Genomic DNA, 17,022 nt, shown 5'->3' on the forward strand with positions numbered 1-17,022 from the left:
GAAGTCCCTCCCCTCTCCAAACCCCGCTCTCCTTAGGTTCCACCCCCAAAATCTCCAGGTATTTCCCAACCTGGAGCTGGCAACCCTATTTTAACTGGATTTCAACAGGCTGCCAGTTGGGGTTAAAGATGGGTCCTTGTGTCCGAAATGTTTGAAGTCAGCCAGACCTAGTTATCCTCATTCATATCAGCAAAGTGAAGAAATTCAGTCCTGATCTTTTCCAACCTGAATGTGTTCAACTTTGGAAAACGGCCTTGGTTTCTTCATCTTCATCTATTTTCATGTCTTGTTTTATGGCATTAGGAAGGTCAAAATGCACATTCACAGCTTCAACAAAGTGACAAGAATATACAATGTGATTGGTACTCTCCGAGGAGCTGTAGAACCAGGTAAAGCCCATTTTCGGTCCCAGTTGCTCACGAGGCAGCCGATGCACCTTTTTGAAGTGCTGTTGTTGCAAAAGCATCTCTGTTGTCTGATGGCTTTCCCCCCCTCCAGGCACGGCATGTTCAGTGCTGAATAGTTTGGATATTTAATTAGTGGGATTTTAAGCAGGGCTTCTGACCTCCTGGAGATCTCCTGAATATACAACTGGGCACCCAACTACAGAGATCAGTTTTCCTGGAGGAAACGGCAGCTTCAGAGGGTGGGCTCTATGGAATAACACTCCTGGTAAACGCCCTCTCTAGAAGGGTTGCCAACCTCCAGGTGGTGGCTGGAGAACTCCTGCTATTACAACTGATATCCAGGCAGCAGAGATCAGTTCACCTTGAGAAAATGGCTGCTTTGGCAATTGGACTTTATGACATTGAAGTCCCTCCCCTCTCCAAACCACTCCCTCCTCAGGCTCCACCCCTAAAATCTAAAGGTATTTCCCAACCTGGAGCGGGCAACACTGCTCCCCAGGCATCACCCTTAAATAACCAGGAATTTGTGAAGCTGGAGTTGGCAACCCTAATTTTCTGTGACCCTTCTCTCAGCAATTGACTTCTCTTTTTCCCTGTCTGTGTTATGGTGATCCTAGTTGCCTTAACTTTGGTATCATCTGCGCCACTATGTCACATCTGGAGAAAACCTGGAAGTAAAATAGGGTACCTCTAGAAATCACCAAAAACTCTATGGTAAACCATAAAGTTTCCAGCAATTCCTAGAGCTTCCCTACATTACTTCCAGGATTTCCCCAGAAGTGACGTAGTTGCACAGAAGACATTGCAGCCCCTCATGTCCCTGCCCGTGGCCCTCCTGCTGGTTTCAGGCACAGCCTGGCAATCTTGGTCTGACAGATTTTTAACTGGTTTTAAAATAATAAGAGGTCTGAATGAATGAATGAATGACCCCATCTTAGAATACACTTCTATATACATATCTCCAGACAGGTACGTTATTCTAGGAGGCCACCGTGACTCTTGGGTGTTTGGAGGAATCGATCCTCAGAGCGGGGCTGCTGTCGTTCACGAGATTGTCAGAAGCTTCGGAAAGCTAAAGCAGAATGGTAAGCTGTCAAAAACCCATGGGGTATATTGGTGGGGTATATTGGTCACAGTGTCAATGTACTGGATTTGAGGTGAGTCACGGTCAGATCCTCAGTAGAACTGCCTGGCTGTGCCTGGCAACTGCTGGAAAGTTTGGGAGCGGGGACATGGGGAGGGGCTGCAACGTTGCGTGCACCTCTGCATCCCTTCCAGGGAAAACCACAAAGTTTGTGGAGAATCCTAGAGCTACTCTGTATCATTTCTGGGTAGGGTTGCCAACCTGCAGGTGGTGGCTGGAGATCTGGGATTATCCCCAGTAAGCTATGATACTAACTGGGTGACTGGACTTTCTTTCTTTCTTTCTTTCTTTCTTTCTTTCTTTCTTTCTTTCTTTCTTTCTTTCTTTCTTTCTTTCTTTCTTTCTTTCTTTCTCTCTCTCTCTCTCTCTCCCTCTCTCCCTCTCTCTTTCTCCCCCCCCTCTCTCTCCCCCCCTCTCCCCCCCTCTCCCCCCCTCTCTCCCTCCAGGGTCATCTAGTCCAACTCCATGTGCAACGCAGGAAAGTCACAGCTATCTCCCACACACACACACACCTCAGTGACCCCCTTACTTCATGCCCAGAAGAAGGGGAAAAGCCCTCCAGGATCCCTGGCCAGTCTGGCCTGGGGGAAACTTCCTTCCTGACCCCCAAAGTGGCGATGGGCATTACCCTGGGCATGTAAGAAAGGCCAAGCACTGAGTCACCCCTTCATGCCCTCCCTCTCATCATCTGCCCAAGTTCACATGCTAAGACCCTGTGCTACTTCAAGCTCAAGAGGCCAGTAGCAGCATCCCCCAAAAACTATAATTTGGTAGTTTTTCGTTTGGGGGCTGTTTATTTTTATTTAGAGGCCTTTCAAAATCTGAGGCCCTGAACTGTAGTTTATTTAGTTGGTGCGTACAGATGGGATTGTTTCAAAACGGCCACTAAACCGCTTCAGTGTAAACAGTTAAAAAAAAAAACCCATTCTAGTTGCTTGGATGACCAATCTTCATGGCAAATAATTGAAACTGGTTGAACTGGTATGGCTTCCCCGGAAGGACACCGAGAACTGTTGTGCGAAAAAGTGAGGAGGGTTCTTTCTCAGAGAGTATTTGTCATCCCTGTCCAAAAAAAACAACAAAAAGCAATTCTCTGCGTTTTTGGTCCGATGCCCTGGAATTTCATACGACTGCAAGCTGATTTAGATTAATATTCGTTTACATGATCAGTGCAAAATTTCATAAAGCAAAAAAAGGTAGGAGTTCCAAGGTAGGGCACCCAACTCCAAGTTGGGAAATTCCTGGAGGTTCGGGGGCAGACCCTGGGAAGGGTAGAGTGTGGGGAGAGGAGGGAGTGCAGCAGGGATGTGATGCTGCGGAGTCCACCCTCCAAAGCATCTGTTTTTTCCCAAGGGAACTGATCTCTGTACTCTGGAGATCAGTTGTACTTCCAGCAGTAATCCTGCCTCTGCCTGGAGTCCTCAGTTTTTCTCCTCCTGGGTGAAAAAGCATCTCAGTAAGGTCACCAGCCTCCAGGTGGTGCCTGGAGATTTGGGGGGGAAAAGTGTGGGGGGGAACCAAATGGAACTCAACCAAAATGCTGATTCCAAACTGAGGAGGTTTGAACTGAAAAGTGCTAAAATTACAAATATATAAATTTTAATGAGGTGCGCAGTAAAGTTAAAAACACAAGGGCTCTAACATAGGCAAGACTTTCACATTCAGTATACACATACAAACTTATACACATGCGATGTGCAATCTTACATATGTTACATTTGGTCAATGTAAGATTGCACATCTCGTTTGTATGTGTATATTGAATGTGAAAGTCTTGCCTATGTTAGAGACCTTGTGTTTTTAACTTTACTGTGCCTGGAGATGTCCCAGAATTACACTCGATCAGACTACAGAGATGAGTTCCCCTGGAGAAAATAGCTGCTTTGGAACGTGAGCTGTATGGCATTATACCCCACTGAAGTCCCTCATCTCCCCAACGCCACCCACCCCAGGTCCCACCCCCTAAATCTCCAGGAATTTCCCAACCTAAAGTTGATAACCCTGCTTTGGGGAGGGTAATTTTCATCGAAATAAAACCAGAGAAAGAGAGTTAAGCAACCTTTGTGTGTGTGTGTTAAGTGCCGTCAAGTCGTTTCCGACTCATGGCAACCCTATGAATGAAAATCCTCCAAAATGTCCTACCCAGCCTTTACCTACCCACTTTTCTTCTCATAAAACCCTGGGTCTACGCCATACAAAACCCCGTTATGAAAGGATTTTTGGTTGTGACCACACTCAGAAAAGGCCGGGCCTTAATATTATATCTATCGCTAACTTCTGTCTCCAGTGAGTAACACAGTGTTTGTTGTTTCGGGATATAATATGTCATATTATAATATTGCTGTTTTAGGATGGAGACCCAGAAGAACAATCATCTTTGCCAGCTGGGATGCTGAGGAATTCGGCTTGCTGGGATCTACAGAGTGGGCTGAGGTAATTCAGGAGGAAGTGACATAAGAGGTCTTCCACAGCCAGATGTGTAAAAACAGCTTTTTCTACTCTCTTCGCTGAAGGACACCCTTCTAATCACAATAGTTAAATTGTGGAACTCCCTGCTACAGGATGTGGTGATGGCTACCACCTTGGAAAGCTTGAAGAGGGGAGTGGACATGTTCATGGAGGAGAGGGCTATCCATGGCTACTAGTCAAAATGGATACTAGTCATGATGCATGCCTATTCTCTCCAGGATCAGAGGAGCATGCCTATTATATTGGGAGCTGTGGAGCACAGGCAGGACAATGCTGCTGCAGTTGTCTTGTTTGGGGGCTTCCTGGAGGCACCTGGTTGGCCATTGTGTGAACTGACTGCTGGACTTGATGGACCTTGGTCTGCTCCAACATGGCCTTTCTTATGTTCTTATGACACAGTGTATGCCTAGGCCGATTCACAGGTTACTAAATCCTTGTGGCCACGGCAAGGACTTTTGATCAGACGTGCTCCAGAAGTCCCATAATTTCCAGGAACACGCAGCCAGATTTGGATCGGAAACATGGTGTTCAGTGAGAGAGGCTTAACCCTTTCCTCCCTATGCCATTTATTTTACCCGGAATGGTTCAGGGGAACAGCTGTTTGCCCTGTAGGAGACACTTTTAAATGTACTGATGGCTACACAACAGTTTCCTCTGCGAGGCTATTAGTGGCCGTTCCAGGTCAGCAGAACATTCTGCCACCTCACCCTGTGCTCCATGGCCCTGATCCAAGTTGGCATGTGTGTGCCCGAGAAGCATGAAGGGTTGCCAGCCTCCGGGGGGGGGGGGGCTGGAGCTCTCCCACTGATCTCCAGATGGCAGAGGTCAGTTTCCCTGGAGAAAATGGCAGCTTCAGAAGGTGGACTCTATAGCTGGGAGCCAGCGTGGTGAAGTGGTTAAAAGCGGTGGTTTGGAGCAGTTGAGTCTGATCTGGAGAACCGGGTTGGATTCCCCACTCCTCCACATGAGTAGCGGAGGCTAATCTGGTGAACTGGATTTGTTTCCCCACTCCTACACACAAAACCAGCTGGGTGACCTTGGGCAAGTTACAGCTCTGTTAGAGCTCTCTCAGCCCCACCTACCTCATAGGGTGTTTGTTGTGGGGAGGGAAGGTAATTGTAAGCTGGGTTGAGTCTCCCTTAAGGGGTAGAGAATGTTGGCATATAAAAAAAGTTGGCATACAATTCTTCCTCTTCCTCTTCCTCTTCCTCTTCCTCCTCCTCCTCCTCCTCCTCCTCCTCCTCCTCTTCTTCTTCTTCTTCTTCTTCTTCTTCTTCTTCTTCTTCTTCTTCTTCTTCTTCTTCTTCTTCTTCCCCTGCTGAAGTCCCTCCCTTCCCCAAACCTTCCTTTCCCAGGCTTCACCCCCAAATCTCTAGGAATTTTTCAACTCAGGTTGGCAACCTACCCTTCCCCCAGATCTCCAGGAGTTCCCCCAAGCTGGAGTTGGCAAGCTTGGAGGCACGGAACCTCCAGAACATGTCTGATCAAAAGCCCTCAAGGACTCTGTAACATGTGCTTAATTAGCTCTTGGCATTTTCTCAGCTTTTGAAGCTCAGGTATATGTGTTTTGAATTCAAAACACTTATCCCCACCAGATAACATCTCCCGTGTTTCTCTTTTCTCCTGTTTCAGGAAAATGTCAAACTGTTGCAGGAGCGCGCGGTGGCCTACATCAATGCCGACTCCTCCGTAGAAGGTAAAACACACTCGATTTTTTTAGCAAGGCAGAAGCAGCTCAAGATACGAGTTATTGTCATTACAGTTTGCTTTGTCAATAAAAGCTAACCAAGCCAGTATGTTGTAGTGATTAAGAGTGGTGGACTCTAATCTGGAGAACCGGGTTGGTTTCCCCACTCCTCCACATGCAGCCTGCTGGATGACCTTGGGCTAGTCACAGTTCTCTCAGAACTCTCTCAGCCCCACCTTCCTAACAAGATGTCTGTTGTGGGGAGAGGAAGGGAAGGAGATTGTTGTAAACCGGTTTGATTCTCCTTAAAAAGGTAGAGAAAGTTGGCATGTAAAAACTAACTCTTCTTTGACTCTACAACTAAAGTTTGTTTAACCCATCCCCTCCATGTCATTTCCCCTCTAGAATCCCACCTCTCCGGAACCCATCCACAGGGGGCAAGTGACAGGACTTCCATATTTTTTTCCCTGACAGGGAGAAAAACAGCTTCCTCCACTGGGGAACTTGTGTACAATGCCAGCTGGCACATGTTTACAAAAAGAACAATATCAGCTCCCTGGGGGTCTTGCCAGCCCACAAAAATGGCACCAGCGATGGGGGTGGGGGGGAAGCCACATGCATCACAGTGGTCAGAATTGGAATATGAACCCCCATGTGCATGAGGGGGCCACAGAACTCCCAACTAAAGTATGATATAAAGTCCTAGCGGCAGCTGCAAGGACTTTGTACAGTTAGGGTTGCCAACCTCCAGGTAATAGCTGGAGATCTCCTGCTATTACAACTGATCTCCAGCCAATAGAGATCGGTTCCCCTGGAGAAAATGGCTGCTTTGGCAATTGGACTCTATGGCATTGAAGCCCCTCCCTTCCCTTCGCCCTCCTCAGGCTCCGCCCCAGAAACCTTCTGCCGGTGGCAAAGAGGGTCCTGGCAACCCTACGTACAGTGAGGATCAGGCCTGAAGATGTCTGCATTTAATCACCTTCACTTTATCAATCACAAGGGTTTTCTTTCAGGCAACTACACCCTCCGGGTTGACTGTACCCCCCTGATGTACAGCCTGGTGTACAATCTGACTAAAGAGGTAAGAGTGCCCACAGAAGAAAAAAACAGATCGGTTCAGATATTGTACTTCTAAGAAGCTGAACTCTAACTTTCCCCCTGCCCTTTGGGTAGAGTTGAAAAACTCCAGCCGGGGCCTGGCGATCTCCCGGAATTGAAACTGATCTCCAGACTACAGAGATCTGTTTCTCTCGAGAAAATGGCTGCTTTGGAGGGTGGGCTGTATGGGATTATGCAGAAGCAGCCTTCCTCCCCAAAGTCCACCCCCAAATCTCCAGGAATTTCCCGATCCAGAGTTGGCAACCCTATCTTTGGGGAAGGGGAAGTTTTGAATGGGGAAATGGCAGCTCCTCTTATTTTAGTCTAATAAGTATTCCATTAGGGGTAGTGCCATTTGTAGACACTGGTGTTTTGAAGAACTGAACTGGTTATTCATGATGGGTAGCCAGCCGTGTTTGTCTGTAGCAGCAGAAAAGAGTAAGAGTCCAGTAGCACCTTAAAGCGCTACTATAAATAGACTTCAAAGTGCTACCCCAGGATATCTCATTATGTTTGTGCAAATATTCCAAAATACAGAAAGATCTGAAATACAGACCACTTCTGGTCCCAAGCTGTCCGGATCAGGGGTACTCAACCTGTAACTGGAGTTGCCAGGGATTGAACTTGTGTCCTTCTGCATGCACAGCAGATGTTCTACTGTTGAGCCATAGTCCTTCCCGTCAAAGAGGCTCTAGACAAGGGTCTTTACTAGCCCTGCTACCTGAGCCAGGGACTGAAGTGTGTGTGTGTGTGTGTCGTGCTGGAATGTTATGGCATCTCTGCTTGCCAATCTACTTTTCATCTTAGAAATAAAAAGTGACTTGGAAAACAGTAATTAAGGTCAGGTTGTGAATAACAGGGTACCGGGAAGCAGAGATAATATGGCGTGGGTTAATTATAGTGTACGGCAGATGCAAACTGAATCATTCCTGCTATCAGCCAACTTAATTGTCTGGGATAGTTGGGTTGAGTTGCACCTTTAAGAATGTCATTACCGTTTAACAAGGAGAAAGCTTGTTCCACCAACAGGAGACCCAAAGCAGGGAAGGGCAGTCAATGGTAGCGGAAGGAGCTGGGTATGTTTAGCCTGGAGAGGAGAAGACTGAGAGGTGATATGATAACCATCTTCAAGTACTTGAAGGGCTGTCACATAGAAAAGGGTGCTGAGTTATTTTCTGTTGCCCCAGAAGGTCGGACCAGAATCAATGGGTTGAAATTAAATCAAAAGAGTTTCCTTCTAGACATTAGGAAGAATTTTCTAACAGTTAGAGCGGTTCCTCAGTGGAACAGGCTTCCTCGGGAGGTGGCGAGCTCTCCTTCCCGGGAGGTTTTTAAGAAGAGGTTAGATGGCCGTCTGTCAGCAATGCTGATTCTATGATCTTAAGCAGATGATGAGAGGGAGGGCACCTTGGGCATCTTCTGGGCATGAAGTAGGGGTCGCGGGGTGTGGGGGAGAGGTAGTTGTGCATTTCCAGCATTGTGTGGGGGTTGGACTAGATGACCCTGGTGGTCCCTTCCAACTCTATGATTCTATGGTACAAGCCAAACTTTTTGTAAAGGATGCTCGAACACCCACCAGTTCTGGCTGCCAGTTGCGATCAGGTAGCCGAGATATTGTGGGACTGTTCATCAGGAATGGAAAACTTCTTGTCGTATCCCTGCCTTGCTGAGGCAGCAGGAAGTTGTGTTGAGGGAAAGAAGCTGACTCTCAGCTGATGAGGAATCAGCTGAGGGTTGGCTTCTGTTCTGCTCCCCTCCCAAGCCTGCCATTGTGTTCCCGCACTGCTGAGACGTGCAGAAAAGCCTGCCCAGGTTCGGGTGGATCATAATGTGAACTGATCCCCTCTACCTGCTTAGAACATAAGAAAAGCCATGCTGGATCAGACCAAGGTCCATCAAGTCCAGCAGTCTGTTCACACAGTGGCCAACCGGGTGCCTCTAGGAAGCTCACAAACGAGACAACTGCAGCAACATTATCCTGCCTATGTTCCAAAGCACCTAATATAATAGGCATGCTCATCTGATCCTGATCTGCTTCTGCTATTGTGTTCCCTCTTGCAGGAACACAGCCAAAAGCTGAAGGGTGTGGGAGGAACTCACAAACAAACTTTGGGAGGTGGGGAGAACAGAAGCAGAATCTCTACTGACCGGGAGAGATCGGCTGTGAGTCGGCTTCTATTCTGTCCCTGTCCCCAGCTTCTTCCTACATCCCAAGTAAGATGGGAGATCAGCTGAGAGATGGCTTCTTCTCTCCCCTTCCAAATGTGTCCTTGTAAGGCTGTGACTCGGTGAAGATTTTGGAAGGGGACTTCTGTCTAGCACCTGATCAAGTCCTGCAAGCCGAGGCAAACTGATGGGGACACTGCTGTTTGTAACAGCCAAGAAAAGTACATTCAAGGAACTAAGAGGATGATAAGAATATTCTACACCACATCTGATATTCCAGTGAGGTACTGGAGCACTCTGCTTTGATAACCCCCCAGCTTGCCTCTGCTTTTCCCTTTCTTTACAAGGTGCCATCCAAATAGCAAACACTGCCCCTCCTGCACCATGTTTCCTCTTGCCTCCAATGGCTCCGTGGTAGAGCACCTGCTTGGCATGCAGAAGGTCCCAGGTTCAATCCGTGGCAGCTCCAATTAAAAATAATAATCAAGTAGTAGACGATGTGAAAACCCTGAGCTGGATAGCCCCAGGCTAGCCTGATCATGTCAGATCTCAGAAGCTAAGCAGGGTCGGCCCTGGCTAGTATTTGGATGGGAGACCACAGAGGAATAACTGGGCCATGACAAGGAGGCAGGCAATGGCAAACCACCTCTGAACATCTCTTGCCTTGAAAACCCTACGGGGTCGCCATAAGTCAGATGTGACTTGATTGAGGGGGGTGAAGTGAAAGACCTCTACCTGAGGCTGTGCCAGTCTGAGTAGACTATACTGACCCTGATGGACCAATGGCCTGACCTACTATATAGCAGGTGTGTGTGTTCATGCGTTTCTAGTGTAGCACAGTGCACTGGGGGGGGGGGGGCTTGCCAATCTCTTCAGCTTTCACACACACACAAATCTATTCATGTCTCACTTAGATACCAAGCCCTGATGAAGGGTTCGAAGGCAGATCTCTCTACGAAAGCTGGCTGAAGAAAAACCCGTGGAAGGATGTCCCCTGGTAAATGCTGAAGCGGGGGGAAATGAATAGCATCAGCAGTCGTGATTCCTTGCCGAGATGGGAGTTCTTTCATATACCTCCTGGTCTGGCACAAAGGCCCGGCTGAGCATCTTCTGCAAAACGAGCCGGGGCCGAGCCAAGACAGCTCAGTCTTCCTGGCTTCTGCTGGACCCCAATGTGTGAAGAAAAGAGAGCGTATATCCAAGGCTCTGTTCTTGCATCAAAGATGCCATTTGAGAAGGGAGGGTGGGTGGGAGGATTGCCCCTACTTTGTGTTCCAGACTGTGTGCGATTATGCCGCAGACCACCAATAATCGCCAAGGGTTTCTACCAGGGCCGGATTTAGGTTTGATGAGGCCCTAAGCTATTGAAGGTAATGGGGCCCTTTATATGTCCAGATAACAGGTACAACAGCTTGACCTACATTCAACTGTGCTGCGCTGCGGTCTGCAGCTGCATGCTACATGTTGCCATGCAACCAGTCCATGCAGAATGTAGGTACCCAATATATAGAAATGAGCAAACCAGTGATATTTTAGGGAGCAGGCTAGCAGGCGGGGCCCATTACTTACATCACAGGAGCCTACACAACACAAAACACTGTTGCTGTATGTAGGTTTTATTTTATTTGTTTTTTATCTTATATTTTGGAAATGTACATCCAGGGTTTTTTTTCCCTTTAAATTTTTTGGGGGCCCCCAAGAGAGTGGGGCCCTAAGCTATAGCTTGTTTAGCTTATACGTAAATCCGGCACTGGTTTCTACACATGGAAGGCCATTATGCACAACAGCGTGCTTCTTTTCTCAGACTTTTCATTTTGTTTAACCCAAAATGGGCTTACCAGCCTTTGGATCTGAACAAAGGGAACCACAGTGGGACGTGGAGGGTAGGTAGGGTTGCCAAGCTCCAGGTGGTGGCTGGAGATCTGGGATTACAACGGATCTCCAGGCAACAGAGAAAATGGCTGCTTTGGAGGGTGAACTCTGTGGCATTGCACCCACTGAAGTCCCTTCCCAAACCCCACCCTCAGGCTCCACCCCCAAAATATCCAGGTATTTCCCAACCCAGAGCTGGCAACCCTATCCTGGCTACACACTTGAAAGGGTTTTTCCATGTGGAAATAGTCATGCAGTAACCGTACTGTATTGATTTAAAGCAATGAAACAACATCAAAGATTTACACGGCCCCCCTTCCCAATTCTTTTTCTTCTCAAAAGGATCAACAAACTTGGCTCGGGCAATGATTTCGAAGTCTTTTTCCAGAGGCTGGGCATCGCGTCTGGCAGAGCTCGTTACACTAAAAATTGGGTAAGCCTTTAAACAAAGATTTAAGCCAGCGGGGTGTAGTGGTTAAGAGCTGTGGTTTGGAGCATTGGAGTATGATCTAGAGAACCGGGTTTGAGTCCCCACTCCTGCACATGAAGCCAGCTGGGTGACCTCGGGCTAGACACAGCTCTTTCAGCCCACAGGGTGTCTGTTGTGGAGAGGGGAAGCCGGTTTGAGTCTGCCTTAAGTGGTAGAGAAAGTCGGCATATAAAAACCAACTCTTCTTTTTCTTGCTACCCTACCCTAATTATTGGTTTATGGGCTTTTTAAAAGGTAAGGTAAAGGTCCCCTGTGCAAGCATCAGGTCATTCCTGACCCATGGGGTGACGTCACATGGGCTTTTACTATGTGCTTTTTGATTTTTTTCTTTAATTATTTTTATGATATGTTTTTATAAAGTTCTGTTTTGACTGTTAGCCAACTTGGTGGCCCTCATTGGGCAGAAAGGTGGCCTAACATTTTTTTTTTTTGGGGGGGGGGAATTAATAATACTAAGGCATGGGGCTTAGATGGAACTTCCATGTTCAGAGGCAGTGTATCCTTGAAAATCATATGCTGGTGTCAAATGAGTGGAAACAAAAGCAAACCGGAACTAGATTTGAGTCCAGTAGCGCCATAGAAACCAACAAGATTTGGGAGGTATAAGCTTTCAAGAGTCAAAGTTCCCTTTGTCAGATATTCTCAAAAGCCTCAATCCTAGAAATCTGTTGTTCTCTAAAGGTGCTACTGGACTTAAATCAAGCACACTGAGAGCCAGTGTGGTATAGTGGTTAGGAGCGGTGTACTCTAATCTGGAGAACCGCGTTTGATTCCCCACTCCTGCACATGAGCGGCGGAGGCTAATCTGATGAACTGGGTTGGTTTCCCATCTCCTACACATGAAGCCAACTGGGTGACCTTGGGCCAGTCACAGTTCTCTCTGAACTCTCTCATCCCCACCTAGCTCACACGGTGCCTGTTGTGGGGAGAGGAAGGGAAGGAGACTGTAAGCCGGTTTGATTCTCCTTAAGAACGTAGAGAAAGTCGGCATATAAAAACCAACTTCTTCTCTTCTGTTGCAGACCAACATGGCTACCCTGCCAAAACTATTTTCTTAAAAGAAAATTAGCACTGTTGCCAAACAAGCGGAACCAAAAGAAAAGTGGATATGTGGGACAAAAAAATGCAACCTATTGTACCCCCGGGCTTCAATTTACAGCTCTGTAACCCTAGTGGCGCAGAGTGGTAAACTGCAGTCCTGCAGTCCAAACTCTGCTCATGACCTGAGTTCAATCACAACGGGAGTCAGTTTCAGGTAGCCGGCTCAAGGTTGACTCAGCCTTCCATCCTTCCGAGGTCGGTAAAATGAGGACCCAGCTTGCTGGGGGTCAAGGGAAGATGATTGGGGAAGGCACTGGCAAACCACCCCATAAACAAAGTCTACCTAGGAAACGTCGGGATGTGACGTCACCCTATGGGTCAGGAATGACTCAGTTCTTGCACAGGGAACCTTTACCTTTTTTAACCCTAGAGGTGCTCCCAGGAAAAAGCATGCATTTACACGTTGCCGTGTTTCTTTTTTCAGAAAGTGGACAAATTCAGCAGCTACCCAGTTTATCACAGTGTCTACGAGACCTATGAGATTGTGAAGCGGTTTTATGACCCCACTTTTAAGAACCATCGGGCTGTGGCCCAGGTCCGGGGCGGGCTGGTCTTTGAGCTGGCAGACTCCCTTGTCCTTCCTTTCGACTGCCGGGATTACGCAGGGGCGTTACAGAGCTACGCCGATGTCATTTACAACATGACTCAGAAATATTTGACAGAACTGGCAGCGTACCGTGTATCGTTGGGTATGTATCGTTGAGTGTGCACCACTCAGAATCCAAGAATGAAGTGGGATTTCCTAAAGAGCCATACAGAGTTGCTTGGAAAAGCCAAAGGCCCTCTGTGACTCTCCTTAACACATTTCTGTTCCTGAAACACAGATCCTGATGGGTCCAGGAAGAATGGACCCTCCCAGGTCAACCCTACAATGCTGACTTTTTGCCAGGACTAAATGAGAAATGGCCCCAGCTTGCCCAATCCCATAAGACCTCAGAAGCTAAGCAGGGTCGGCCGTGGTTGGTACTTGGATGGGAGACCACCAAGGAAGTCCAGGGTTGCTATGCAGAGGCAGGCAATAGCAAACCTCCTCTGAATGTCGCTTGCCTTGGAAATCTTACGGGGTTTCCTTAAGTTGACTGTGACTTGACAGTACTTTACATCACCACCAACGAGATAGCCCTGGTCAGCAAGGCGCTAAGGCGCTCAGTGGCAGATCACGTATCTTGGGCACAGTCAGTGCCAGATTCAATCCTCATTTAAAGGATCTCGGTACAGGAAATACCTCCACTTGAGACCTTGGAGAATGGCTGCCAGTTACAGTAGGCAATACCAGCTAGAAGGCAGCTTCATATGTTCATGTGCCAGAAGGCCTTTTTAAGTGAAGAGGAGAGAGGGTTTGTTTATCACTGTTCAAAGTGGTTTGCCTGCAAGTTCCATAGATGTATTCCTAGATTCCCCACTCCTCTTCTGGATCTGGCCTAGCGGTCACCCCTTGCAGATTCCTCGCTTGTCTTTGATGGATTCGTGCTTCTTTGAAATCCCTCCTCTGGCAAACGGATCTGGGCAATTTGCCCGAGATTGCATCCTCTACCCATACGGATGCCACAGATGTAGGAACAAGAAGCACAGAATTCAGCACTAAGCCCCTTTCCTCTTCATTCTTGCAGATCCTCTTTTCTCCGCAGTGAAGAATTTTTCAGAAGCTGCCGGCGACTTTCACAGAAGGTTGCAGCAACTGGATACCAGAGAGTAGGTCTGATACCTCCAAGCCAATCATCCCTTGTGCGTAACCCTTCTTCTGGGCATGGAATAGGGGTCACCGGGGTGTGTGGGGGAGAGAGGTAGTTCTGAATGACAAAATTATATTAGTGGCATCATCAGCAGAATCATGCCAAGTCTTGGTTGAAAGTATGAGAAGGTGTTTTACAGTGCAGTCCTAAGAAGAGTTACTCCAGTCTAAGCTCAATCATTTCAGTGGGCTTAGACTAGAGTAACTCTGCTTAGGATTCTGCTGTTAATAGAAGAAATCTATTGACTACATGCATACAGGTAAAGGTAAAGGTAGTCCCCTGTGCAAGCACCAGGTCATTCCTGACCCATGGGGTGATGTCACATCCCAACGTTTACTGGGTAGACTATGTTTATGGGGTGGCTTGCCATTGCCTTTCCCAGTCATCTACACTTTACCCCCAGCAAGCTGGGTATCCATTTTACCGACCTCGGAAGGATGGAAGGCTGAGTCAACCTTGAGCCGGCTACCTGAAACCAACTTCCGTCGGGATCGAACTCAGGTCATGAGCAGAGCTTTTGAATGCAGTACTTCAGCTTACCACTCTGCACCACGGGGCTCCTACATGCATACAACTTGCATATAATTCTCTATCTATTTAGATTTGTTTGGCACACGCTTGTACAGCAATATGGAATCATAGAATCATAGAGTTGGAAGGGACCACCAGGGTCATCTAGTCCAACCCCCTGCCCAGTGCAGGAAATTAACAACTATAGTTTGTCCCTCTGGTCTAATTTTCAGCCCACTTGCAGTGAGATCTCGGAACGACCAGCTGATGTTTCTGGAAAGAGCATTTATCGATCCTCTGGGTTTACCTGGCACGCCATTTTATAGGTAAGGGGATACGATAAACCTTTTGTCCACTTCCTTCTTTTAAAGCCCGTAGCTTTTTCTTCACTGGTTTGAGAGCCAGCGTGGTGTAGTGGTTAAGAGGAGTGGTCGAGTTGAATCTGAAGAACCAGGTTTGATTCCCCACTCCACGTGAGCTGTGGAGGCTAATCTGGTGAACTGGATTTGTTTCCCCACTCCTACCCATGAAGTCAGATGGGTGACCTTGGGCAAGTTGCAGCTCTGTTAGAGCTCTCTCAGCCCCACCTACAGGGTGTCTGTTGTGGGGAGGCGAAGGGAAGGGGATTGGGATAGCCCTGCCTGAAGTCATGTTGATGGGAAAGGAGGCAGAAGCGGTTGGTACTTCCTGTTGCATCACGGTTTAGGGTGAGATGCAGCAAGTTTCATTCCAGGTGAGAGCAAAGCACTTACAAAAGGGAATCGTGAATGAAATCCAGGTGTTTTTTTTTTAAAGAGTGGTAAAACTGGAAAGATGATGAGATAAAATAATGCTAATGATTTTCTTATATTAGTCAAGCAAAATAGATAAAATTATAATTTAGAAGCGTACTATATCTGATAGAACTTGTGAGAAAAGACACATTTTTAGCAAAGGCTATTTGTTTTAAACTTAATAATTTTTCTCCTGCTGTGCAAACAGTGTTTTATTAAAAACCTTAACAGATCAGTAAACTGGTTTGTAACTGCCCAGAGAGAGGTAGATAGTAGAGGATTTATGTACTGCTGTGTACATTGTACGAAATGTGTAATGATGTGTGTTGATTGTTTTTGATGTTATGGCTAATTTTAAAAATTAAAACGTTTTTTTAAAAATGAAGGAAATCCACGGAAAGACAAGATCCGTCATCCTCGAAAAGGGCTCGAAGCTTTGCTAACGTTGGTCTTTTATGCCTGGGCACTTTGACTTACTTTCTCTGCCGGTCCGACTTGGTTTTTTGTTGGGGTTATGCATGAGTTTTCCGTCCCTTAGAGATGACCTCATGCCCAGCCCACGCAATGTCCGGGTCTTCCCGATCCTGTTGTAACGCAATTCTTCACTCTCCCCTGAGATTAGCCTGGGTCAAATCATCCCCATTTCCATGCATAAGCCAAAGCGCAAGAGAGCGGAGCTGTGTGTATGTGTGTGTGTGTGATTTTTTCTCACAGTAAGCACTTCAGCCACTTACAAAGCTGCGTTTTCAAGGGGCGGGAACTCAGATGCTTCCGAATTTTTGCTGGTGATCCTACGGGACTCCGGAAAGCCCAGGATTTTCTCCAGGGCAAACAACGACATGCAAAGCATTTTGAGGATTCGGAACAGAAAAGCGTGGATCAAGAGAGCTTCCCATGCTTAAAAGACCGTTGTCAAATATAAAGTTTGTTTCTCTGATGGCTATTTGTTGCTGTTATCTCTTCCCCCCCCCCCCCGCCTCAGACACGTCATCTTCGCTCCCAGCCGCCACAACAAGTACGCTGGAGTGTCTTTCCCGGGAATCTACGACGCCTTGTTCGATATCGGCAACCGGGCAAACCCAGGCAAGGCGTGGGAGGAAGTAAAGAGGCAGATCTCCATTGCAGCCTACACGGTGCAAGCGGCCGCTGGGACTCTGAGGGAATCAGCATGAAAATACCAGAGGCGAGAAGAAGGCGGCTTTACTGTACGAAACTTTGTTCAGTTTGGAGCCTGGTCAGCCTAGAAACGATCCTCGTACCCCTTCTGCCTTCAAGGGAATGAAGATTAATCCACAGAGTCTTGCGAACGATCCCCAGAGCCCTTGAGGAGATGGAGGGCCGGCATTCTTCTCCGTCACTGTCTGTCTCAGTGGAATTCCTTCCCTCTGCAATCAAGGCATTGGTTCGGATGATAACCCCGGGGTAGGGTTGCCAGCCTCCAGGTGGGGCCTGGAAATCTCCCGAGCGGGTGCAGAGGAGAGGAGGGCGATGAGGATGGTCAGGGGCCTGGAGACCAAGCCCTACGAGGAAAGGCGGAGGGACTTGGGAATGTTTTGTCTGGAGGTTGAGGGG

General features: G+C 47.6%; 1 protein-coding gene across 1 annotated transcript in view; it reads left to right on the plus strand.

The window, feature by feature from the left end:
* LOC130485693 (glutamate carboxypeptidase 2-like) overlaps positions 1-16,622 on the plus strand; it is a 29,654-nt gene extending 13,032 nt beyond the window's left edge. The window contains exons 8-18 of the mRNA XM_056858932.1: positions 304-389; positions 1,373-1,492; positions 3,902-3,984; positions 5,653-5,716; positions 6,721-6,788; positions 9,886-9,968; positions 11,186-11,276; positions 12,859-13,123; positions 14,045-14,126; positions 14,911-15,003; positions 16,433-16,622. Coding sequence (XP_056714910.1) covers positions 304-389; positions 1,373-1,492; positions 3,902-3,984; positions 5,653-5,716; positions 6,721-6,788; positions 9,886-9,968; positions 11,186-11,276; positions 12,859-13,123; positions 14,045-14,126; positions 14,911-15,003; positions 16,433-16,622 — 1,225 coding nt within the window. The remainder of the gene's footprint in view (positions 1-303; positions 390-1,372; positions 1,493-3,901; positions 3,985-5,652; positions 5,717-6,720; positions 6,789-9,885; positions 9,969-11,185; positions 11,277-12,858; positions 13,124-14,044; positions 14,127-14,910; positions 15,004-16,432) is intronic.
* Positions 16,623-17,022: the final 400 nt, after the last annotated feature.

Source organism: Euleptes europaea, chromosome 12 (genome assembly GCF_029931775.1).
Source record: "Euleptes europaea isolate rEulEur1 chromosome 12, rEulEur1.hap1, whole genome shotgun sequence".
Classification (NCBI taxonomy): domain Eukaryota; kingdom Metazoa; phylum Chordata; class Lepidosauria; order Squamata; family Sphaerodactylidae; genus Euleptes; species Euleptes europaea.